This window comes from Capricornis sumatraensis, chromosome 9 (genome assembly GCF_032405125.1).
Source record: "Capricornis sumatraensis isolate serow.1 chromosome 9, serow.2, whole genome shotgun sequence".
Taxonomy (NCBI): Eukaryota; Metazoa; Chordata; class Mammalia; order Artiodactyla; family Bovidae; genus Capricornis; species Capricornis sumatraensis.
In genome coordinates this window covers 40501942-40528899 of record NC_091077.1, presented here as the reverse complement: position 1 = coordinate 40528899, position 26958 = coordinate 40501942, and the positions used below count along the sequence as shown (strand labels likewise).

Here is a 26958-nt window from a genome sequence, read left to right as displayed (position 1 = left end):
ATGCCAGGGTAAGGGGAGTATCATCCTTCTTGCCCTAATTTAACAATCCTGAATACTCATTGGAGGGACTGAAGCTGAAGCTGCAATACTTTAGCCACCTGATGCAAAGAGCCAGCTCACTGGAAAAGACCCTGGGAAAGATTGAGGGCAGGAGGAGAAGGGGGAAGCAGAGGATGAGATGGTTAGATAGCATCACCAACTCAACGGACGTGACTTTGAGCAAGCTCCGGGAGATAGTGAAGGACAGGAAAGCCTAGTGTGCTGCAGTCTTTGAGGTTACAAAGAGTTGGACATGACAGAGTGACTGAACAACAGCAACGGACTTCTTCATCCAACAGCAGAGGAATACACATTCTCTTCAGGTTCACGTGTAACATTTACCGAGACAGGCCACATTCTGGATTATAAAATCTATCTTAACAGCTTAAAAAACAGAAATCATACTGCAATCAAATGAAACTAGAAACAAATAACAGAAAAATAGCTGGAAAACTCCAAAACTTGTGGACACTAAGCAACACACTTTGAAATAATGTTTTCAATATTTAACACAGCATACAAAACAAAAAGTGAACCTTAATGTAAGCTATGGACTCTGGGTGATTATGATGTGTCAATGTAGGTTCATTAGTTGTAACAAACAGCCATTCTGGTGGGGCATGTCGATAATGGGGGAAATTAAGCACATGTGGTGTGGGGGCATATGGGAATTCTCTGCATCTTCCTTTAAATTTTCCTGTGAATATAAGTTGACTCTAAAAAAAATGTCTATTTAAAAAGAAAAAAGCACAAGAGCAATATCTCAGTTTGATGAGCTTTGCTTTCAAAGCTGAGGCTCATATGAGAATTCCCAAGGAGTATGGAAACATTTAGTGAAAAAGAAAACCAACAGTGAATTCCCCAGACCACAGGAAGAGAAGTCAAGGTGAACCCAGAGAAGCAGAAGCTATAAAATTAGCAGGAAGACTGCTGCTGCTGCTCAGTCAATTCAGTTGTGTCTGATGCTTTGTGACCCCATAGACCAGAGCCCATCAGGCTCCTCCGTCCATGGGATTTTCCCAGCAAGAATACTGGACTGCAAGTTCAATGCATGAAACAGGACACTCAAAGCCGATGCACTGGGACAACCCTAAGGGATGGGATGGGGAGGAAGGTGGCAGGGGTTTCAGGATGGAGGACACGTGTACACCCATGGCTGATTCATGTCAATGTATGGCAAAAATCACCACAATATTGTAAAGTAATTAGTTTCCAATTAAAATAAATTAACTAATTAAAAAAAAAAAAAAGAATACTGGACTGGGTTGCCATGACCCCTACTCCAGGAGATCTTCCCGACCCAGGGATCAAACCCACGTCTCCACAAGGGAAGTTCTAAGAACTTCCTAAAAATAAGAGCAAAGGATTTCAAGGAGGAGATAAACAGAATTAAAGGCAGCAGGTTTCAACTAGGATTAGGATTGTGAAGGATCTACAAGAGTCAGAAATAGGATCACTGAAGGTCAACTGAGAGTTTATGCGCTGAGCCTCTTCACTTCCATTTGCTTTGTATGGAGTGTTTTCCCCTGGCTTCTTCACGGACCCCATGTCACCTACATGAGAGGCATTTACTGAACACCTGGACAAAGATGTAGCTCTCTCTGCCACTCCAGTTTTTATTATACTATATATAATTGTGCTTGTCTATTGTCTAGTATCTATCACCATTCCATACGAGAATGTTTGTGAAAACAAGGTCTTGGTTTGTTTTAGTCACTGCTGCTGTCAGCACCCATGACTGAGCCCCTAGAGTACCTAGAAAATAAAGCAACCAAATCACATCTGTTGCACAAACCAAGAGTTGCAGAAGCCAAATTGTTGTGGCAGAACAATAATATAAGGGAAGGAAATGAAGGCATTGAATATAGACTCTTTTAGTAAATTGATGTGGCAATATCTGAGGAAGGGCAATGGGGAGAGGCTCAGGGAGGTAACGAGGCTTTGTTTTTATAGATTTTAATTATGGACTAACAGATTATTCCTCAGCAAAGACCTTTTCTGCTCCACTTAGTGATGATCTAGTTTGTATTTATGTCAGTAATGTGAATGAAGACATTTACAGTTTGCTTGTTATATTTCTAGGTAATATTGACAGGATCATGCTTCAAAAATGCCTAGACAATGAGTCAAAAGAAAGATAAGATGAAAATTAGCAGAGCTAAATGTGAGAACCCATATAGTTGGATAGAGCAGGATATAGAAGCCCTTTAGAGAGCCTATTGCTGCTGCTGCTACTGCTGCTAAGTTGCTTCAGTCGTGTCCGACTCTGTGCGACCCCATAGATGACAGCCCACCAGGCTCCCCGATCCCTGGGATTCTCCAGACAAGAACACTGGAGTGGGTTGCCATTTCCTTCTCCAATGCATGAAAGTAAAAAGTGAAAGTGAAGTCGCTCAGTTGCGTCTGACACTTAAGTGACCTCATAGACTGCAGCCTACCAGGCTCCTCCATCCACGGGATTTTCCAGGCAAGAGTACTGGAATGGGGTGCCATTGCCTTCTCCAGAGAGCCTATTAGCCAACTCACTATGAGGTTTTGCTGGAGTTAAGGGTGGATTTGATGGGTCACACTGGACTCTGTCTGCATTGGGTTCCACTGCCTTTTATCTGGGTGTCCTTGGACAAAGGTTTTAAACTCTTTGAGCCTCATTTTATCCTCTTTAAATTAGAGATACTGATATCTACTTGTCAGTTTTTATGAGGCCAATGGAGAATAAACCATGCAAAAAACACAGAAGGGCAGTGTTACATGGTCAAGTGCATGTAACAGAGGGTATTTCTGTGGTATAATAAGAAATATGTTTGGTCTTTGTCCCTCATTCCTATCTCAGAGGTCCTAAAAACCTTGGAATTTTGTGGGGGCTTTCCTGATAGCTCAGTTGGTAAAGGATCTGCCTGCAATGTGGGAGACCCTGCTTCAATTCCTGGGTCAGGAAGATCCACTGGAGAAGGGATAGGCTACCCTCTCCAGTATTCTTGGCCTTCCCTTGTGGCTCAGCTGGTAAAGAATCTGCCTGCAATGCAGGAGACCTGGGTCGATCCCTGGGTTGGGAAAAGCTCCTGGAGAAGGGAAAAGCTACCCACTCCAGTATTCTGGCCTGGAGAATTTCATGGACTGTATAGTCCATGGGGTCACAAAGAGTCAGACACAACTGGGCAACTTTCACTTTCAGGAGTGTCTATTGCTAATCAAAGGAGCCTCTTTCGATCACATTTGAGTTTATGTTAATGGGGTGACTTAAAGTGGGGCCCTTAGATTGGCTCAAGATAGGGCTAATCATCAGAAAGGCCAAGTGGTTAGAAAGTTGGAACTTTCAGCCCCACCCACTAACCTCCAGGCAGGAAAGGGAAGGAAGGCTGGAGATTAGGCTCTATAAAATCTCTTGAACAATGAGCTTTGGATACCTTCTGGGTTGGTGAATCTAACCAACATAGCATCTACATACCAGGAGGATGGAGCACCCCAACTCCATTGAGAGAGAAACCCCTGGGCTCCCGACTCTTCTTGACCTCATCCTATGTGTCTCTTCATCTGTTTGTATACCTTGTAACATCTTATATTTAAAACTGTAAACATAAGTATCTCCCTGATTTCTGTGAGTCAATCTAGCAAAGTTTCACACCTGAATAGGGGGTTGTGGGAATCCCCAATTTGTAACCAAGTCAGATAGAACTATGAGTAATCTTGGGACTCATTACTAAAAATTGATGTCTGGCATTGGCAGGGCTAAGGAGGCAATCTTGTAGGACTGAGCCCTTAGCTATGGGTTTAGTGTTGAAATCTAACTGACTTGCAAGACACCCAGTTCATGTCTGCAGAGAATTGGTTACTGGTATTACAAAATACTCCAGAGTTGTGTGTTACTATTTCCCACAGACTTCCAATAGAACTCATGATCTGATGTGACTGCCAAAAATGTAAGGAAACCTCAGTCCTCACCACTGACAACACAGTACCCTACCATAAGAGGTAAAAGTTCCACCACACATCATTAGGAGTGTCATGTTCAGATCTGAGTACTGCACTTCAAATAGGGACATTAAAAGACCAACTCTTACCTAGGAGAGCATAACTAAATAGGTGAAAGTACTAAGCCATGTCCTAGTTAAATATTTAGAGACATCCAAATAAAAGATGAGAACTAGAGTGTGAGTGTTGCCTCTAAGGAATCAAGATCAGCATCTCTTAGCAGATCCTGAGAAGCAGAACAAGGGCCAATGCACAAAACAATAGAAGGGCTGTATAGAAATAAGAACTACAGGCATTGCAGCAATGACTAGCATGCTTAGAAGTTTTCACACATAAAATGGGTGAATGTCTTAGAAGCAAGTGTTCGTTCAATGATGAACTGGACTGTACAATTCCTGAGGTTTCTTTTGACTCTGAGAGTCTCCAGACTCTATATGTAATAGGAAAGAACAAATCTGACTCCATATTAGACCTAGTTCTTTCATTTTAACCGTGGGCCCTGTTGACTGTGCTTAGTCATGCTGGCTCTGCACCCTTGTAAAAGAATGTTTCCTGGGTTTCCCTGGGTGGTCTAATGGTTAAGAATCTGCCTGGCAGTACAGGGGACGGGGGTTTGGTCCCTGGGCCAGGAAGATCTCACATGCCTCAGAGCAACTACTGAAGCCTGAGCACCTAGAGCCCATGCTCTGCAACAAAAGAAGCCACCACAGTGAGAAGTCCATGCACCACAGTGAAGTGCAGCTTCTGCTCCCCAAAGCAGAGAAAGCCCTCACAACAGCGAAGACCAGCATGACCAAAACAAACAAGAATCAGTTAATCCTAGCCATTTGCAGCGACATGGATGGACCTAACAGTGTCATACTGATTGAAGTCAGATAGAGAAGGAAAACATCATATGACATCCCTCATATGTGGAATCTAAAAAGAAGTGATGCAAATGAACTTACTTACAAAATAGAAAGAGACTCACAGACTCAGAAAACAACCTTATGGCTGCCAGGGGAAGGAGAAGCTAGGGACTTTGGGAAGGTCATGTACACACTGCTGCTGCTTCTGCTAAGTCGCTTCAGTCGTGTCCGACTCTGTGCGACCCCATAGATGTCAGCCCACCAGGCTCCCCCATCCCTGGGATTCTCCAGGCAAGAATACTGGATTGTGTTGCCATTTCCTTCTCCAATGCAGGAAAGTGAAAAGTGAAAGTGAAGTCACTCAGTCATGTCCGACTCTTAGCGACCCCATGGACTGCAGCCTACTAGGCTCCTCCATCCATGGTATTTTCCAGGCAAGAGTACTGGAGTAGGTTGCCATTGCCTTCTCCACATGTACACACTACTGTATTAAAAATGGATAACCACTAAGGACCCATTGTATAGCACATAGAACTCTGCTCAATGTTATGTGCCAGAATGTATGGAAGAGCGGTTTGGGGGAGAATGGATACATGTATCTGTATGGCTGAGTCCCTTCACTATTCACCTAAAACTACCCCAACATTGTTAATTGATTATACCTTAATACAAACTAAAAAGTTTTAAAAATAACAATAAATTAATTTTTTAAAATTATTGTTAAAAAATGTTTCCTTTCCCTGAAATATACAGAATAGCCTATTCTCAAGACTCTGATCTTTAAGAGTCATTTGGAGATAAAGAGTTGCAGAACAGAGAATAACATTTGTCTTAGGGGTTTACAAGAACAGCTTTACCTGCCCTTCATGGACAACTGTAAGAACAAAGGATTCTGACACTAAGGAGTTTGCAACAACCAACCGCATCCCTCCCTCAACTTGCCTTTAAAAGTGCTTTGCTGAAACCCTTAATGGAGTGCAGGGTTTTGGAGTGCAAGAGCCACCGATCTCCTTCATGGCCCTGCCATAAATCTTTCTCTGTTCCAAACTCCAACATTTCGATTTGTTTGGCCTCACTGTGCTTTGGGCATAGGAACTTGCATTCAGTAACATGTAGACATAACAATTTGGCTGGGGGGGCGGGAGGGGATCCAAAATCACTGCAGATGGTGACTCCAGCCACAAAATTAAAAGACGCTTGCTCCTTGGAAGAAAAGTTATGACCAACCTAGACAGCATATTAAAAAGCAAAGACATTACTTTGCCAACAAAGGTCTGTCTAGTCGAGGCTATGGTTTTTACAGTTGTCACGTATGTGAGAGCTAGACTATAAAGAAAGCTGAGAGCCAAAGAATTAATGCTTTTGAACTGTGGTGTTGGAGAAGACTCTTGAGACACCATTGGACTGCAAGGAGATCCAACCACTCCATCCTAAAGGAAATTAGTCCTGAATATTCATTGGAAGGACTGATGCTGAAGCTGAAACTCCAATACTTTGGCCACCTGATGTGAAGAACTGACTCATTTGAAAAGATCCTGATTCTGGGAAAGATTGAAGGCAGGAGGAGAAGGGGACGACAGAGGATAAGATGGTTGGATGGCATCATTGACTCAATGAACATGAGTTTGAGTATACTCCAGGAGTTGATGATAGACAGGGAGGCCTGGTGTGCTGCAGTCCATGGGGTCACAAAGAGTCAGACACGACTGAGTGACTGAACTGTATCGAGACATAACAAACTTATTAGCAGTAGGTAGTATCTAGTACTTCAAACTATTCAGATATTGTCTCTTCCATTCTCTACCCTCAACTCCATCTGATTAATCTTTTTTAGAGTAACCCCATTCATATTTTCCAAATAACGTGTCACTGAAAATAAGTTGCTTTATTGCTGAGACATTCATGAAGACTTACCCCAGTTTCTGCAAGTTACAGTGTGGATTCTTTACTTTTTCACACAAAATCCCAACTCCTGAGTCTCCCAGAGCATTTTCCCCCAGGTAGAGTCTGGTCAGGGAATGGTTGGTGCTTAGGACGGATGCAAGGTCCTCACAGCATGCCGATGTGAGACAGCAACTGACCAACCTTTCAGAGAGATGGCAGATGGTCACAACACCTCTCTCACCCTAGTCCACACACTGCTGTGAGTCAAGAAAGCACTTGTCCTGTCCTTGCCTATAGTCCAGTCCACACATGAGAAGAGTATATCCAAGCTCTTTACTAACTTTTTGTTTCTTTTTCTGTTTGGTGTAATAGCAAGAAAACACCCTCAAAGCCCATGCAATGTTACATCTTCCTACACCTCTACATTTATTTTTATTGAGGTAAAATATGTATAGCATAAACTGTACCATTGTAAACATGTGTTTATTTATAAGTGTTACAATTTAGTAGCACTTAAATACATTCACATAACTGTGCCACCATCACCAGAACTCTTTTCCATATTCCTAAACTGAAATTCTATACTCATTAAACAATAACTCCAAATTCCCTTCCCCCAAAACCCTGGAAATCACCATTCTACCTTTTGTCTCTATGAATTTGACTATTCTAGTTATTACATATAAATGGAATCATACAATATTTTCCCTTTTGCTTCTGGTTTATTTTACTGAATATATAGCCCTGTTGTGTTTTGCTTTTTTTATAATAGCCACCCTAACAAGTATAAACTAGCCCTACCATTTTCAAGTGATTTTTTGTCTTCTTCAAAATTCAAGTCTCCCACAAGCATTCAGAGAAGAGCTACATAGACTGTCTAGTGACTGTATTGCTTTAGCCCCATTTTTCCTATTTAATGTGAACCAAGGCCTTCTCATCAAGTCCCAAAACTCTTCTAAAGCAAAATACATTGGTTTTATTTTCTTAGCTAGGTTGTAAATACCTTAAAGGCAAGCATAATATTTCTGATTTTTTTTTTTAAGTTCCCCTCCAGGGCTGACTATGTGACTTTTCCCACCAAAAATGCTAACTAAATTAATTATTGACAAATATCCAGAGATAAACACAAGGAATCCTCTAAGTAGCCCAAGGCCATTTTCACATTAAAATTCTGACGCATCATGGCTTGTTAAAGCCACAGCTATTACTTCACGAGGGTAATTAGTTCAGCCTCACCAGAGCTTCTTCAGATTGCAGAACAGATGCCTCAGTCCCACACACAGGAGTCTGATCCCGAAGTCTCCCAGGGCGTTGTGGCTCAGGTCCAGTTCCACCAGCTTCTGGTTGTTGCTCAGGACTGACGAGATGCTGAAGCAGCACTGATGGGAAAGGCAGCACTGTCCCAACCTGCGTTACAAGCACAGAACAGAGAAACCTCAGAGCACAGGCTGATTTTCTGTCACTGTCTTCTGGTCTCTGCTGGGTTTTAGCACCAGGCAAGGGCAATGTGTTCTCATGCTACAAAGAGAATTAAACTCAATTTATAACTAAATTTTCGTGAAGGCAACTATCATATTGGGACTTCCCTTGTGGTCCAGTGGGTAAGGGGTCTGTGTTCCCAATGCTGGGGGTCTGGGTTTGATCGCTGGTCAGGAACTAGATCCCACATGCCACTCTGAATATCAAAGATCCTGAGTGCTGTAACTAAGACCTGATGTAGCCAAACACATAAATAATTTTTTTTTTTTAAAAGGAAAGTATCATGTTATCAGAAACTCCTGACTACAGCTCAAGACATATCGGGAAAACAAATTCGAGTCAGTTCTAGTGAAGTGGATGAACCTAGAGATTGTCCTACAGAGTGAAGTAAGTCAGAAAGAGAAAAACAAGTATTGTATATTAACACATATATATATAGAATCTAGAAAAATGGTATTGTTGAACCTATTTGCAGGGAAGGAATGGAGACACAGACATAGAGAGTAGACTTGCGGACACAGTGGGGGAGAGAGAGGGTGGGATGAATGGAGAAAGTAGCATTGACATATACACACTCTGTTAAAGTAAACAGCTGGTGGGAAGTTGCTGTGCAACACAAGGAGCCCAGCCTGGTGCTCTGTGATGACCTAGAGGGGTGGGTTGAGGGGAGGAGAGGGAGGCTCAAGAAGGAAGTGATATATGCATAATTATGAGTGATTTGCTTTGTAATATGGCATAAACCAATACATTATAAAGCAATTTCCCTTCAATTAAAAAATAAGTAAAAAAAAAAAAAAAAAGAAGAAGAAGAAGAAAACATTTGGGAAGATAGTTTTCAGGCTCTGTGGCTCACAATCTGTGACCACAGCTGCCAGGGAGTACCCTCTAAATAATGGGCAATTCTCAAGTATTTAAACGGCATGTTTCTGTTTCATAAATGAAAACAATGATTAGCCAATGAGCTCCACCTCTTTACCACATGTTCCTAACAGCTGAAACTCCCTCAGATGGATACTGTTCTCTCTAGGGCTGTATGCATCTTCCTTTTCTCTCAGAAAATCTTGTCCCTGCTGTTGTGTTTGATGTTTTAATCCCAGCCCTCCATCTACACTGAAGGAGTGAGCATCTCTGATTCTTGATTTGCTTTACACAGACACACACCATCACCATCATCACCACCATCAGCACCACCACCAAAACAATTATTGCACTCCGAGAAGCTTGTTGGATTACCTTTTCTGCCTCCATTTCCACACCAACTAGAAGCAAATAGATAACTAAGTCTTTATCTGCAGAACATCTCATTCTCACATGTCTCCCTGTTTGTGTCTCACTTTCTAGAATCACAGAGGGGAATCACATCCACAGGGGTGATGAAGAGAGTGGCATGGTATAGAGAGGAATGTTAAATGTTAAAATCAGCCAGAACCTCGAAGGCAAAAAGAACATTTTATAATTTATCAAAACAGGTAAGAAGAAACTCTTAAGCAAGGAAATGCCATGATCAAAGCATAATTTTTTAAATATTAAGTAACCCTCTGTCTTCTGTACAGAGAATGAATGGTGGGTGGCAAAAGTAGATGCAGGGACACCGAACAGACAACATTCACCTGATACATATTTTTGAGCACAAACAAATGATAAGAGCTTGTCCAGACATTATAGAGACAATTGCAGGACAAACATGAATCCTGTCATGAGAAGTTAATGGTCTTGGAGGGCATTGCAATATCTAAGCAGATAATTGTGGTTATCGGATCTGGGCTGCTGGAGTTGAGACAGGCTGGGGCCTGGGACCCTTTACTGCAGTGCTTGCACCTGGATGAAAGTCTCCTCGGGCAATAGAATACAAAAGAAACAATAAGAGAGGAATTCCCTGGTGGTCCAGTAGTTAGGACTCCACAATTCTTATGTAGGGGAAGGGGCCTGGCCACACAAGGTAGTGCAAGAAAAGGGATATTAAAAAGAAAGAAAGAAAGAAACTATAAGGGACTAAAAATAAATGCATGCATGCATAGTTGAGGCAAATTATGAATAAAAAGATACAAAAAGGCCAAAATCCCAACTGCCATTTCTGAAGTACCAGGAGCAAAGTAGGGTAACTGCACATGATCCCTGCACACAGTACCACTGAGGGGGTGAGCAGACCACCTAAGCCATTCCTCTGGTCCCACCCACTGATCTGCCCCTACCCTCACTGTGTTTAAGAAACTAACTCACCCCACCTGAGAGAGCCAGCAAGGGTACCTTTACTTGTTTTTGCTCCCTCATGCGGCAGCACTACCCCCAGTAAAGCCATGGCTTTACTTCCTTATTTACTTAACTTAAAGTTTCTTATCTGGCATTTTACTGATTTCTATTGATTAAAGAGTCTATGGGAGGACTTTCCTGGCAGTCAAGTGATTAAGACTCTGCACTTCCAATGCAGGGAACATGGGTTCAATTCCTGGTCAGGGAACTAAAATCCCACATGCCCAGTGGTGTAGCCAAACAAAAGGCAAAAAGAGTCTAAGTTAAGAAGACTGGTGATAGGGTGGCTATTAAGAGCAACACAGAAAGGTATGAAAATGTCCTGAGGTGATGGGCTTTATCACTGGCTGTGAAGTCCAGATTTGTGATGCAGGAGGGTTGAGGGATGGCCCGTACAACTATGTACTTGATTCAGGGCATGTGAGTCTAATTCACAGCATGGGCTCATCACTTCAGTTTCTCAGTCGTGTCCAACTCTTTGCTTCCCCATGGACTGCAGCACACCAGGCCTCCCTGTTCATCACCAACTCCTGGAGTTTATTCCAACTCATGTCCATCGAGCGGTGATGCAATCTCACCGATCTCATACTCTGTCGTCCCCTTCTCCTCCTGCCTTCAACCTTTCCCAACATCACGGTCTTTTCAAATGAGTCAGTTCTTTGCATCGGGTGGCCAAAGTATTGGAGTTTCAGCTTCAGCATCAGTCCTTCCAATGAATATTCAGGACTGATTTCCTTTAGGATGGACTGGTTGAATCTCCTTGCAGTTCAAGGGACACTCAAGAGTCTCCTCCAACACCACAGTTCGAAAGCATTAATTCTTTGCCACTCAGCTTTCTTTATAGTCCAACTCTCACATCCATACATGACTACTGGAAAACCATAGCTTGGACTAGACTGACATTTGTCACAAAGTAATGTCTCTGCTTTTTAATATCCTGTACCGATTGGTCATAGCTTTTCTCCAAGGAGCAAGCGTCTTTTAATTTCATGGCTGCAGTCACCATCTGCATTGATCTTGGAGCCCAAGAAAATAAAATCTGTCATATTTCCATTGTTTCCCCATCTATTTGCCATGAAGTGATGGGATCGGATGCCATGATCTTCAGTTTTTCAATGTTGAGTTTTAAACCAACTTTTTCACTGTCCTCTTTCACTTTCATCAAGAGGCTCTTTGAAGATCTTTAGTTCTTTGCTTTCTGCCATAAGGGTGGTGTCATCTGTGTATCTAGGGTTATGATATTTCTCCAAACACTCTTGATTCCAGCTTGTGCTTCATCCAGCCCAGCATTTCACATGATGTATTCTGCATAGATGTTAAATAAGCAGGGTGACAATATATAGCCTTGACTTACTCCTTTCCCAATTTGGAACCAGTCTGTTCCATGTGCGGTTCTAACTACTGCATCTTGACTTACATACAGATTTCTCAGGAGGTAGGTGAGGTGGTCTGGTATTCCCATCTCTTTAGGAATTTTACAGTTTGTTGTGATCCATACAGTCAAAGACTTTGGCATAGTCAATAGAACAGATGTTTTTCTGGAACTCTCTTGCTTTTTCTATGATCCAACAGATGTTGGCAATTTGATCTCTAGTTCCTCTGTATTTTCTAAATCCAGCTTGAACATCTGGAAGTTCATGGTTTACATACTGTTGAAGCCTGACTTGGAGAATTTTGAGCATTATTTTGCTAGCATGTGAGATGAGTGCAATTGTGCAGTAATTTGAACATTCTTTGGCATTGCCTTTCTTTGGGATTGGAATGAAAACTGACCTTTGCCAGTCCTGTGGCCCCTGTTGAGTTTTCCAAATTTGCTGGTATATCAAGTGCAGCACTTTCACAGCATCATCTTTTAGGATTTGAAATAGCTCAACAGTAATTCCATCACTTCCACTAGCTTTGTTTGTAGTGATGCTTTCTAAGGCCCACTTGACTTCACATTCCAGGATGTCTGGCTCTAGGTGAGTGATCACACCATTGTGATTATCTTGGTCATGAAGCTCTTTTTTGTACAGTTCTTCTGTGTATTCTTGCCACCTCTTCTTAATATCTTCTGCTTTTGTTAGGTCCATACCATTTCTGTCCTTTATTGAGCCCATCTTTGAATGAAATGTTCCCTTGGTATCTCTAATTTTCTTGAAGAGATCTCTAGTCTTTCCCATTCTATTGTTTTCCTCTATTTCTTTGCATTGATCACTGGAGAAGGCTTTCTTATCTCCCTTTGCTCTTCTTTAGAACTCTGCATTCAGATGGGTATATCTTTCCTTTTCTCCTTTGCCTTTAGCTTTTCTTCTTTTCTCAGCTATTTGTAAGGTCTCCTCAGACAACCATTTTGCCTTTTCGTGTTTCTTTTTCTTGGGAATGGTCTTGATAACTGCCTCCTGTACAATGTCACAAACCTCTGTCCATAGTTTTTCAGGCACTCTCTCTATCAGACCTAATCCCTTGAATCTATTTCTCACTTCCACTGTATAATCATAACGGATTTGATTTAGGCCACACCTGAACTGTCTAGTAGTTTTCCCTACTTTCTTCAATTTAAGTCTGAATTTGGCAATAAGGAGTTCATGTTCTGAGCCACAGTCAGCTCCTGGTCCTGTTTTTGCTGACTGTATAGTTTCTCCATCTGCAGCTACAAAGAATACAATCAATCTGATTTCAGTGTGGCCATCTGGTGATGTCCACGTGTAGAGTCATTTCTTGTGTTGTTAGGAGAGGGTGTTTGTCACAGTGTGGGCTCATAGCAAGCACTTTATTATAGACCCACAAGACATGCCCTGTGACAATTTAATCCATGCAAAATATTTTGATGGGTTCCAGCTCAGGTAGCCATTTCTATATTTCATGAAACTCTTCTATTCTCATCTATAACTGTGACTAATGAAGATATGAAGACACTAAAAGTCATGCCCTTTCCTACCACCAACAAATGACTTATTTTCAGTTCCCCTTTATTCTTCCCCATCCGAAACTTCTCAAATAACTGTCCTCCAAACCATTTGGCCTTCCCATCTGTAATAGGCTGAGCTGTGTCCCCCCAAAAAAGTTTATGTTGAAGTCTCAACCCTTAGCACCTTAGAACATAACTAAATTGGATTTTAAAAAGGTAATTAAGTTAAAATGAGGTCATTAGGGCAGGCCCTAACCCAGCATGACTGGTGTCCTTGTACGAGAAGAGATCAGACACACAGAGAGACCACGTGAAGACACAGGGAGAGGACAGTGATCTACAGCCAAGGAGAGAAGCAGCAGAAGAAACCAACACTTCTGACAACTTCCTCTTGGACTTCCAGCTCCCACGATTGTGAGAAAGTTAATTTCTATATTTAAGTCTCCCACTCTGTGGTGCTTGGTTATGCCAGCCTTAGAAAATTAATAAACTGCTAAAATGGTCCTTCTTCTCCCTTTGTCTCTTTCTCACATACACATACACACATATACACACACAGATTCTTACCACAATCTACGAATGTTACAGCCAGGTTGTTGGAGTGTTTCACATAACACCTTCATGCCTGGGTCTCCCAGGGTATTGCCACTGAGGTTCAGTTCAGTGAGATTCCAGTTATTGCTCAGGACTGAGAAGATGCCCCTGCAAATGCTGGAGGTCAAATAGTTCACCAATCTAGAAATTGGAAGGAAGGAAGAAGAGAAAACAAAGTGAATCTCTAAGAATAACAAACTGAAGTTGGGTCCAGGAGTGGCTGACACTACTGCAAAGGCATCCTAGGAATTAAGAGATGAGTCATAGAACCAAAGACTGGGCCTTGAGGAATGTAAAAGGCCAGAGGAGTCCTGGTAAGGCTGTTCTGCACATTTTATGATTAAAAGAGCCTGTGGTGCACCGAGGAAACCAGAATTGAAAGAGACACATGTACCCCAATGTTCATAGCAGCACTGTTTACAAAAGCCAGGACATGGAAGGAACCTAGCTGCCCACCGGCAGATGAATGGATAAGAAAGCTGTGGTGCATATACACAATGGAATATTACTCAGCCATTAAAAAGAATGCATTTGAATCAGTTCTAATGAAGTGGATGAAACTGGAACCTATTATACAGAACGAAGTAAGTCAGAAAGAAAAACACCAATACAGTATACTAACGCATATATATGGAATTTAGAAAGATGGTAACAATGACCCTATATGCGAGACAGCGAAAGAGACACAGATGTAAAGAACAGTCTTTTGGGGCTCTTTGGGAGAAGGCAAGGGTGGGATGATTTGAGAGGGCAGCGTTGAAACGTGTATATTATCATATGTGAAGCGGATCACCGGTTCAAGTTTGATACATGAGACAGGGTGTTCAGGGCTGGTGCACTGGGATGACCCTGGGGGATGGGATGAGGAGGGAGGTGAGAGAGGGGTTCAGCATGGGGAACACATGTGCACCCATGGCTGATTCATGTTGTTGTATGGCAAAAACCACTACAATATTGTAAAGTAATTAGCCTCCAATTAAAATAAATAAATTAATTTTGTAAAGAAAAAGCCTGTGATGAATAGATTAAAAAGGTGTGATATATACACACACAAACACACACACACAACAGAATACTACTCAGCCATGGAGACGCAGACATAGAGAATGGACTTGTGGACACAGCAGGAGGAGAGGGTGGGACAAATTGAGAAAGTAGCATTGACATATCGGTTCAGTTCAGTTCAGTTGCTTAGTCAGTCATGTCCGACTCTTTGTAACCCCATGGACTGCAGCACACTAGGCTTTCCTGTCCATCACCAACTCCCAGAGCTTGCTTTGACATATATACACTAACATGTGTCAAATAAATAACCAGTGGGAAATTGCTATCTAACACAGGGAGCCCAGCCTGGCACTCTGTGACAACCTAAAGGGTAGGATGGGAGTGAGGAGGCTCAAGAGAGAAGGGATGTATATATAGAGAGAGGCATGATTGATTCATGTTGATGTATGGCAGAAACCAACACAACATTGTAAAGCAATTATTTTCCAATTGAAAAATACAAAAATAATGAAAATTTATCATTTGCAACAACTTGGATGGACTTGAGGGTATTATAGTATATGATATCACTTATATGTGGAATCTAAAAAATAATACAAATAAACTTATTTACAAAACAGAAAAAGACCCACAGACATAGAAAACAAAATTAGAGTTATCAAAGGGGAAGGGGGAGGAGGGATAAATTAGGAGATTGAGATTAACATACACACACTACTATATACAGCTTCCCAGGTGGCGCAGTGGTGAAGAAGGCCCCTGTCAAGCAGGAGACGTGGGTTCAATCCCTGGGTCGGGAAGATCTCCTGGAGAAGGAACTGCCAACCCACTCCAGTATTCTTGCCTGGAAAATCCCATGGACAGAGGAGCCTGGTGGGCTAAAGTCCATGGAGTCACAAAGATCCAGACACAACAGTAACTAAGCCACCACCACTACTATATATAAAACAGATAACCAACAAGGATCTACTGTATAGCACAGGTATACAGTATTGTTACAATAATAACCTGTAACAACCTATTTGGAAAATAATCTGAAAAAGTATATGTATATACACATATATATAAAACATATATACATATATATATATATAACTGAATCACTGTGCAATAGATTTAAAACTAATATGGCATTGCAAATCAACTCTACTTCAATTTAAAAAACTAAAATGGGAAAAGGATGAGGGGAGAGAATAGTTTGGGAGTTTGAAACGGACATGTACACACTGTTATATTTAAAATGAATAACCAAGAAGGATCTACTTGCATGGCACATGAAACTGCTCAATGCTGTATGAAAGCCTGGATGGGAGGGGAGTTTGGGAGAAAATGGATACATGTATATATATGGCTGAGTCCCTTCTCTTTTGACCTGAAACTATCACAACATTGTTTGTTAATTAGCTATATCTCAATACAAAACAAAAAGTTTAAAAAAGAAGTACAAATTACTATGTGTAAAATAAATAAAATACAAGAATAAGTTGTACAACACAAGGAATATCACCAATAGCTATAAACTGAATGTAACCTTTAAAAATTATGAATCACTATATGTAAAATACGTAGCCAATGGGTATTTGCCGTATTACTCAGGGAACTCATACTGGGGGCTCTGTGACAACCTAGAGGGGTGGGATGGGGAGGGAGGTGGGAGGGAGGTTCAAGAGGGAGAGGACACATGTATACCTATGGCTGATTCATGTTGCTATATGGCAGAAACCAACACAATATTGTAAAGCAGTTATCCTTCAATTAAAATTTTTTTAATTTAAAAAAACAATTTTTAAAAAATTATGAATCACTATGTTATACACTGGAAACATTGTATATCAACTATATCTCAATGAAAAAAACAATAATATTTTTAAAAGTACAAAACAGCCTGTGACTTTGGCTGACTGTAAAGAGCCTCTGGTTCCTCCCTCAGGAATCCTTCTCCTCCTTCACCAATTGGCTGCCCTGCCCATGGCCCTGGACACTCTGCTAAATGACCCAGAGGCTGGTTCTTACATTAGCTGTATAATAGCAACAGTAGTGATCACAAAAATCCCTATGCCAGGCCACATCATAGGAATAAAGCCAGAATCTCTGAGGTAGGACCAAGCATATTGATATTTTTAAGACTTCCAGGTGATTCCAAAGTGCTACTCCTGTTAAAATGAAAATTCTGATTCCATGGGTCTAGGATCAGGGCTGCAATCCTTCACTTCTAATAGGCACCAGGGGGGTGCTCATGCTGCTGGTCCTTCGAAGGCTTTGCAACACACTAAGCAAGTTCCTGTCCTCCGAAGAAGGTAGCTGTCATCTACCATGATGGGCATCAGGCTTTTCTTCAAGGTTTTAGTCTGAGTTTCTGCCAGCCTTCTTCACAATCCTGTGATCTTAGTCAGGTCTTGTTTTCTGAGCCTCATTTTTAGTGCCCTAGTGAGATCTTCTCTCAAGACATGGTAGCAGATGGGGCTGTATAGTTTGAAAAAAAAAAAATCAATATGTAAAACAGCTAGAAGTCTGGGATCTTAAGGAATTCAGATTGTTCATGTCCAGGTTGTCCTCAGAACTGAGCCCCTGGTGGCACAGCACCAAATCTACCAAGTCTTCTTTCTCTCGACAGGTATCAATTGGTATGCTTCTAAGAATGAGATACTGTCAGAGATCCTTCACTTTCAGTTGCATTAACTGAGAGCACTGAAAGGCCATCTCTTGTAATAAGTGACAAGTGGAACATCTACGGAGATCTTATTTATAAGACTGAACAAACTAAGCGAAAATCTTTCTTGCAGTCATAACATACATGCTTCTTTCTAAAGACTGAAAATGAAAGTTCACAGAATTTGCAAACTATATTAGGCTCCTATATTAGGCACCTATATTTGTAGGTGCTGTAGTGCCCCCTGCTCTCGCTCTCTCCCTCTTCCATCTTCTCTCTAGCTATTCTGAACTATTTGCCATTGTTAAAATGTACCTTGCTTTCCCACCCCACTGTGAACCCACCGTCCCCTTGGTCTGGGCTACCCCTTGTGCATCCTTGGCTCTTTCATACTCCATTCTTCAGGATCCAGCTGGTCAAGTGCTCCCCCTGCGTGCTTCAGATGCATTGCACCAATATTCTTGCCAAAGCCCGCCCCCTCTACCAACAGCCCTGGTTTCCTGCCTGGCCCCACAACCCAACTGTAAGTTGTTGTGAACAGAACCTGGGTCTTAGCCAATACAGAAGCCTCAGCAGGTAGTCCTTGATGACCCAACAATAAATAGAAAAGTCATCCCTGTAGCAGTGCCAAGGAAAAGAGAGGGGGCTAAAAGCTTATTGCTGCCAGTAAAAGTGCCAGCTCCTTTTCTCCTTAATTTTATCCCATGTCAAGTATCCCCTATAGAGGTCAAACCCAAGCCTTCACAGAGCAGACACCTCCCCACAGCCACTGAAGCTGTGGTAGTTTCTGCCCAAAGATTTAGAAGTCAAGGAATTCAACCCTTCCAATGAACACACACAACTGACTTCCAACCCTCTAGCAACTGAGTAAACAGACCTTGAAGTGGGTGCTGTTGACAAATGAAAGTGTTAGTTCTTCAGCCATGTATAACTCTTTGTGATCCCATGGACTGTAGGTCACCAGGCTCCTCTGTCCATGGAACTCTACTGGCAAGAATAGTGGAGTGGGTTGCCATACCCTTCTTCAGGGGGTCTTTCTGACCCAGGGAACAAACCAGGGTCTCCTGCTTTGCAGACAGATTTTTTTGCCATCTGAGCCACCAGGGAAGCCCTAGCTGTTGACAAATGCCTGGCTGCAAGCACAAGGTGAGGGCCTTGGAGCACTCTCTCCTTTCCAGCCCTATTTCCCCTCATTGGTTGTTCCAGTGAAGCCATGTCCCTCCCCATTTTCTCCTACATAAATACTCTTCTTCAGACCACATTCATGTCTCCTTCATATAAGACCCCACTGCCAGGACTTTTCTGGTGATTCAGTGGTGAAGAATCTTCCTGCCAATGCAGGTGACATGAGTTCCATCCCTCTTCCTGAGAGATTCCATCTGTACAGGCCAATTAAGCCCACATGCCACAACTACTGAAGCCTGTATGCCTAGAACCTGTGCTCTATAATAAGAGAAGCCACCCCAATGAGGAGCCTGTGCACCACAATTAGAGATTGGCCTCTACTTGCAGCAACGAGAGAAACCCCACACACAGCAAGACCTAATGTAACCAAAAATAAATTAATTATTTTTTAAAAGAGATTGTCTAGGTAATAAAAGATTCCTTTTCCTTCTCTGCCACCCACCTACATTCTGTCAATCTTTCAAGGCAAGCTCAAACTTCACTCCTCTGAGAAATCTCCCCCAAGCATCCCACACTAAGGTCCTCTGTCCTCTGTGTTCCTGGACAGAGTCATACTGGTTGCTCTGCCCCTTAGGTGACAGGCTATTAAGCAATAAAGTCCCAAGTAAATTACAAGCAATTTGAGTTTATGAACATTTTCTTCCATTATTTTTTTTCACATAACACATTGTGCTAAATTGGCATCCACCAAACATTTGTTTATTGTTTCATTGGTTTTTTTCTCATGTCATTTGTCCACCTACTCTTCCTCTACTAGTCAATATCTGCCAATGAAGGGGTCTGGTAGAAATTAGCAGTGATCGCATTGTTTTGAAGCTGTGGAAACTGCATTTGCAAGACTGTTGAAAACAAAGGAGAGAGAGCAAGTGCCAAGAATCAGATGACTAGAAAGTAGAAGACATATAGTACCAATTGCCTGAAGCAAGATCTCCTTACCCCTGAGAATATGCAACCTCAGAATCAGAGAGAACAGAATGGTCCATATGAGAGTGTCTAACTTCCTCCTCTTCTTCTTCCTCCTTGGGCGAGTTATGGAGCAACCTCAGGGAAAGGGATTCCACATGGCGACAGTTCTCAATACAAAAAGAAGAAACCACATGGTCCATTCTAGTGGACAGCTTGATCTCAATTTTGGGGAAATGGCCCATGGCCCTTTGCACAAAGTCCTCCTCCTGCATCTCATACAAACAATAGAACAATTCCAGCTGGCTGGGCTCAGTCTGTAGTGTCTTGGCCTTGGCTTTTGCTTCAATCCATTTCAGCAGCTCTAGCCTGATTTTCTGAGAGATCTTACAACTCAGTTTTTTCTCTAAGTAGGAGGTCCTCTCCTGGTTTATAAGGCCAAAGAGGAAACGGACAACAAAAATCAGATATCCCTTTTCGAATTTGCCGTAGTTTTCGAGAAGGACCTTCACATCTCGGTTGGGAAGTTTTGAACAAGCCTGAGGCATGTTCCTCATCTCCCCATGATTATCTTCTTCTAGCAGGTAGTACATGGCAGCAAAGAACTCCTGGAAAGTCATGTGGATGAAGCTGTAGAATTTTTCGCAGTCCACTTCCTTTTGGAACAGGTTCATCCTCAAGAAGGCAGACACATCTGCCTTCTGCAGGCCATGATTTCTGAGATCGCACTCCTCAAATAGGATTTTTTGGTTCCAGATTCCATCTGCAGCCAACGAGCAGAGACCCCAGAGGGTAGCAGAGTTGTGGTTCTCCTGGCTCCCTCCCTGAGATTGCAACAAACTGGAGAGGAAGAAGATATACACTGCAGTGGTGGTCTTGGATGTCCGAGCAAGACTCTTGCCACTATCCATCTGCTGTTTCAGCCCAGTGCACACAATCCAGCAAACCAGAGGAATAAAGCACATGGTGAAGAGAATCTCATTCTCCTGAATCAGCCTGAAGGCTTCCCTTGCTTGCTGCTCATCTGAGAAATACTTTAAGAAATATTCCTTCCTCCTGGCCTCTGAGAAACCCAGGATCTCCACATGACGAGCCTGGCCCAGCAAGTGCTGAAGTTTCTCCAGGGCCACAGGTCTTGTGGTGATGAGAAGGGAGGCCTCAGGAAGCAGTCTTTTTCTGATGAGGCTGCTCAGGAGAATGTCTCCCCGCTCCACCTTCTGCCAGTTTGTGCAGAGTGCTTCTGTGTGCTCATCAAAGGCACCTTGCAGCTCGTCAAAGCCGTCCATGAGGAAGAGGATCCTGGAAGACTTGCTTACAATCTTGCCTATGGGTGGGTTTGGGCCAGGGCAGCAGCTGGCGATCAGGTCCCCCAGGCTCCTCTGAGTCCCAAGGCTCACCTCCCGGCAGTGAATGTAAAACAAATAGTCAAATCTATCCTGGTAAAGTTTCTCTGATGCCCAGTCCAACATGATCTTCCTGGCCAGTATTGTTTTCCCAATGCCCGCTGCTCCCTGGAATACCACCGTGTGCACAGGCTCAGAGTGCTGATCCTCAGGATCAAACAGCAATTCCAAGTTCACGGAACTCACAGGGCTATCCTGTATCTTGGCCCAGGTCCTACCAATGGCCAGGAGCTCATGCTCCCTCTCCTGTTGGCTCCTGTGTTCCTTGATGAGACGCAGCCTGGTGAAGCGTTTGTTGAGGTTCACACTCTCACCCAGACGGGCATTCCTGTCTTCAATACACTGGAATTTGCTTCTCACATATTTTCTGTACTTCTTACAGTAATCTATGTCAGAGACAGAAAGTTAGACTTCAGAAGAAGCTTGATCACATCAACAGAGACAAGCTATCATAGGGGCTGGTGGTCTCTAAGGAATGGAAACTGATATTGAAGAATGGGAGTTGCAATTTCTCGCCACTGCCTGGGGTATGGGTAGCCCCAGAAAATGTAGGGTGTCAAAATCTTCCTAGACACAGTTGAACAGAAGAACAGCAAAGTGCCATATGCATTGGCCCTGGCCAGAAAGTCCTTTTTCATTCAATCTTACTCCTTTACGTAGTCTGCAACTCATGCCCTATAAAGCCCGAAACATTCAGTTGCCCACCCATGGTTCTGGGACTGCAAGCAGTGAAACATGCATCTATTTCTTAAGCTAAATTGGATTTCCTAATACAGATCTTTTCACCCCAAGGAACATGTTAGGATCACCAAGTTATCCACCTTCTGAGCTTCAAGTACCTACAGAATCAGGTCTCTAAACCCAATCAGAAGTACCAACGAGATTGCTTACCTTTTTTTTTTCTACAAATAGAGATTCTGGAAAGGTATCCCAGTAAACCCATCCATTCTTCTTCAAGGCTTTCTTCCTGACTTAGCACAGAAACATTTGTATTCTCTGAGAAATAAAGGAAGAAAATACAAAGTGTTAAAAACCATGACTCCTGATTAAGGTTATGTCACTGACACCCAACGACAAAGGTCCATCTAGTCAAAGATGGTTTTTCCAGTTGCCATGTATGGATGTGAGAGTTGGACTATATAGAAGGCTGAGCACCAAAGAATTGAGGCTCTTGAACAGTGGTATTGGAGAAGACCCTTGAGAGTCTTGTGGACTGCAAGAAGTTCAAACCAGTCAATCCTAAAGGAAATTAACCCTGAATATTCATTGGAAGGACTGATTCTGAAGCTGAAACTCCAATACTTTGGCCACCTGATGCAAAGAGCCAACTCATTAGAAAAGACTCTGATGCTGGGAAAGATTGAAGGCAGGAGGAGAACGGGATGACAGAGGACAAGATGATTGGATGGTATCACAGACTCAATGGACATGAGACTGAGCAAGCTCTGGAAGATGGTGAAGGACAGGGAATCCTGGTGTGCTACAGTCCATGGGTCTCAGAGTCAGACACAACTGAGCGACTGAACAATAAAAACAATTGAAATCCAATAGCCAACACCTGGCACAGATCAAAGCCACCTGCCCTGAACATCTCCCAAACCAAAATACAGCTCAGTGGAATGTCCAGTTGGAGGCATTCCTATACTGATTTCAAAGCAATGGATGCCAACTAATATTGTGTCCTCATTGTATCCAGTCTTGGAATCTATCTCCCAAGCCTGGAAATCAGAAGGCAAACATCTGAGGCATCAAAGTTTCTCATCCTCATTTAGCTTTGGCAGACTCCCTCACTTGTGCTCTGGTTTTGAGACCATTCCCACACTCTCAGGTATCCCCAGGATGGCCAACGGCCAGCAGTATCATCTGCCCTTGAGCCCAAATGCCTGGAATTCATCTGACCCATATTTGGAATCTTCAAGAGCAAGAATAACCCATCTGACATATCTAATTCAGAATTCTGACTAACTTCAGATTCACTTTAAAAGTTTTTAAAGTATTGATTCTAGGACTCTACTCCCAATGATCCTTTTTCAGTTCTCTGAGGTGGAGCCCAGGCACCATTATATTTATCTATTTTTAAAATAATTTTTATTGGAGTACAGTTGATTTACAATACTGTGCTAGTTTTCTGCTGTACAGAAAAGTGAATCATATATATATATATATATATATATACATTCGTTTTTAGATTCTATTCCCATATAGCTCATTACAGAGTATCAAGTAGAAGGCACCTTTTTATTTTAAAAGCCCCACATGTATCCACAGTTGAGAATTATAGACCTAAACAATCAATAAATAACACATCCAAAAGAGGTATCTTATAGGAGAAACTAGACACAGCAGAACAAGAGATAGGTACCAGGGCAAATGCATAGGACAGATAAATTTAGCTGAGCAGGAACTCCAGAGCTATATAAAAGATTCTGAGGTATCTACTTATTCTGAATGCAAATGCTGTTAACCCCACACACACACAAAACCACAAAATAAAATCTAAACATTAACTCAAACCAAGAGCAAAACTTAATTTTTACCTAAAATATAACACTAGCCAGCCCCCTGAAACAAAAAACAAAGCCCACAAAACACAAAAACTTCTAACCCTAGGTATAATTCTTCCACCCCCAAAACCTACATGCATAAGCCAAATGGTATAATGGTTATTCCACCAAAGACTCTTGGCATTGAATCCAGGCTTGGCTCTGGTTAGAACAGAGCTATGGACAACTATAACTTTTTCCAGGCTCATTTCACATGGTTTTGCAATCATTCTCCAGAATTATTTTTCATCTGGTGAAAATGAAATTCTTTATATCCATTAAACAACAGTTCTCTATACCCCATTCCTTGCAGCCCCTGGAAACCACTACTTTGTCTCTATGAATTTGTCTACTCTAGGTACCTCTTATAATGGAATCACAGAATATTTGTCTTTTTGTGATTGGCTTATTTCACTTAGTATAATGAAATTGACAACTTATTTGAAAAAGCACAGGCCTCCAGGGGTTCTTGGGAGGAATAAATAAAATCCATAAAATCTGCTTAGTCAACTACTTCTGCAACCACGATTGCAAGTGAAAGTGTCAGTCCCTCAGTCTTGTCTGACTCTTTGTGACCCCATGAACTATATAGCCCGCCGTGCTCCTCTGTCCATGGAATTCTCCAAGCAAGAATACTGGAGTGGGTTGCCATTCCCTTCTCCAAGCAGTCTTCCCAACCCAGGGATCAAACTCAGGTCTCCCATACTGCAAAAAGATTCTTTACCATCTGAGCCACCAGAGAAGCAACCTTGATTATTACACTTTAAAATGGTTATTGAGAATGTCAGTACTGATACAATTATAATTATGCTATTATACACAATTTGTTTATAACATCACATAAACACACCTGCCTTCATGCCCCTATTTTTTATCTCCCTCATTAAATCCGTATTTCTTCCCCACCTCACTCTGCTTGTGATCTGATGATCTATTTTATATTTGGCAGTATAAATACTTTTTAATTAACTTTAGATATGCCAATGTGGGCAAAACAAGGTTAGAAGAAAAAATAGGGTAATCAGAAAATAATTCATTAGAAAACAGAAGTTTAAGTCTATAAAACTGACTTCAAATGGCATAGATGTACTACATATACACCATCATTTTTATCAGTTTCAGAAACACTGATTCATTTTTATTACTCTTTTTCACTAGCTCAACACCATCATCTTGTGATTTTCTAGGTTCCTCTGAGCCCTTTCTTGTACCCTTCCCCTGCTCAGAACACCAAGCCAGAAGGAAGAACCTCACCATATGTCCACAGAGATGAAAAGGATTTCTTTCACCAATCCCAATGCCCAAATTAGTGGCCATAGGAAAAGCTTTTCTGCAGAAATTACATACTTCTATAAGTTGAGAGATTGCCCCCAAGCCATAGGAAGCAGAGATCCAAGGCTGTTGACCATGCAGGTAGATACTTAGATGCTAGATGAAGACTTGGAGGAAGTCCAGGCCCAGGAGAAATATGAATAAAGTGTAACTAATTAAAGAAGGTTCTTATGGGTATGTGAGCCCTTAAAGGAGTTAGAAAAAAGAAAACTGCTTTCCTCCATCTTCTCATAGCACTATCATGAGAAGAAAAATTAGATGATAAAGCCAAGATAATAAGTGATTAAAAAACAAACATATCAGCTTGGATTTGTCAAAGGATACCATCAACAGAGTGAAAAGACAACCCTCAGAATGGGAGAAAATATTTGCAAATCATATGTTTGATAAGAGGTTAATATCTAGGATATATATATAAAGGACTCCTAAAGGTCAACAGCAAAAGACAAACAATCCATTTAAAACATGGGAAAAGAATTGAATAGACATTTCTCCAAAGATAAGCAAATGACTAACAAGCACATGAGAAGAGGTTCAATATCCCTAGTCAATCGGAAGATACAAATGAGATACCATCTCATGCCCATTAGGACGGCTACTATCAAAAAAAGAAAACATAAATGTTAGTAAGGATGTGAAGAAATTAGAACCCTTGTGCACTGTTACTGGAAATGTAAAATGGTGCATCTACTGTGGAAAACATGGCAATTCCTCAAAAAATTAAACTAGAATTATCATATAAGTCAGTAATTACACTTCTGGAAATAAACCCAAAAGAATTGAAAGCAAGATCTCAAAGAGATTTGTACAATCATGTTCATAGAAGCATTATTCACAATGGTCAAAAGCTAAAAGCAATTAGAAAGTCCATTGATGGATGAATGAATGAACACACCACAAAATACTATTCCACCTTAAAAAAGAATGAAATCCTGCCATATGAGACAATGTGCGTGAAGCTTGAGGAAGTTTATGCTGCTACACAAAAAGACAAATATTCTATGATTTCACTTATAAAAGGTACTAGAATAGTCAAATTCATAGAGACAGAAAGTGGTTGTCAGGGGCTGAGAGGTGGGTAGATTGTTTCTTGGGTACAGAGTTTTGCAAGATGAAAAAGAGTTCTGGAGATTGATTGAACAACTGTGTGAATGAGCTTACCAGCACTGCATCATACACTAAAACTTCTGATTGTAAATTTTATCTTATGCATATTTTATCATGATTTTTAAAAAGTACTGTCTTCATTCCACTCACCCCATTCTGGCTCATCCCTCTTAGCTTTCTCATAAAGGTCTCTCCTGTTGATTGCAGCAAAAATCCACTTGGCCATGGCCCATGCCTTCTCTTCCCCATTGAAATCAATCATCAGGGTAGCTATATCCACGTGATCTGCTTTTTCTGTCTGACCCCGAGGAATTGAGGTGCAGCCCTTCTGACTAGGATAGTCTTCTAAATGCATCTTGAATTTCTTAAAGTCTCTGTCTTCCAGGTCCTCCAGGTAACGAGCCAGCTTGCAGCGGACACTTGCCATGATCATCTGCAGACCTGGTCAGAGTCCTTGGGCATAAATCCACACTTGGAATTTAGGTGGTGCAAACAGCATATGGTTAAGATGTCTTTTCAGAAATTTACCCTCAGAGAGAACTAAAGTATCAAAAACCCAGAAAATTGAAAGGAAAAAAATATCACTGGATTCTAACAAGTTGCCATCTTTAGCTTTTAAAAGTGAGTCAAATTCTTACCAGAAAGTTTTCCTATTGGCTCGACCCAGGTGTGTGTCCTGAGCCATGGAAGAAAGGTGCTCCTATGGAGAGAAATAAAACCACCAACACAATCACATTAACAGTGCAGTGTAGTCTTAAACTGCTTCCTGATGCTATCTTGATGTATCATCAAGAGAACTTTGATCCCACTGATTACTGGCTATGTATGACCCTGGGCAATCTCTCCACTATTTTTCAACTTCAGGTTCCTCATCTAT

The 26958-nt window shown here is 41.7% G+C and overlaps 1 protein-coding gene across 4 annotated transcripts in view; it reads right to left on the bottom strand.

Annotated features, from left to right (window-relative positions):
* The window catches only part of NLRP3 (NLR family pyrin domain containing 3), a 44503-nt gene extending 17989 nt beyond the window's left edge, over window positions 1–26514 (bottom strand). The window contains exons 1-6 of one of the 4 annotated variants that reach the window (XM_068981197.1): window positions 26214–26514; window positions 21991–22095; window positions 19730–21485; window positions 13927–14094; window positions 7977–8147; window positions 6771–6941 (exon numbers count right to left, since the gene is read on the bottom strand). In XM_068981197.1, the coding sequence (XP_068837298.1) occupies window positions 6771–6941; window positions 7977–8147; window positions 13927–14094; window positions 19730–21485; window positions 21991–22095; window positions 26214–26514 (2672 nt within the window). The remainder of the gene's footprint in view (window positions 1–6770; window positions 6942–7976; window positions 8148–13926; window positions 14095–19729; window positions 21486–21990; window positions 22096–26213) is intronic. The other 3 variants (XM_068981199.1, XM_068981198.1, XM_068981200.1) reach the window with 3 other exon arrangements.
* Window positions 26515–26958: the final 444 nt, after the last annotated feature.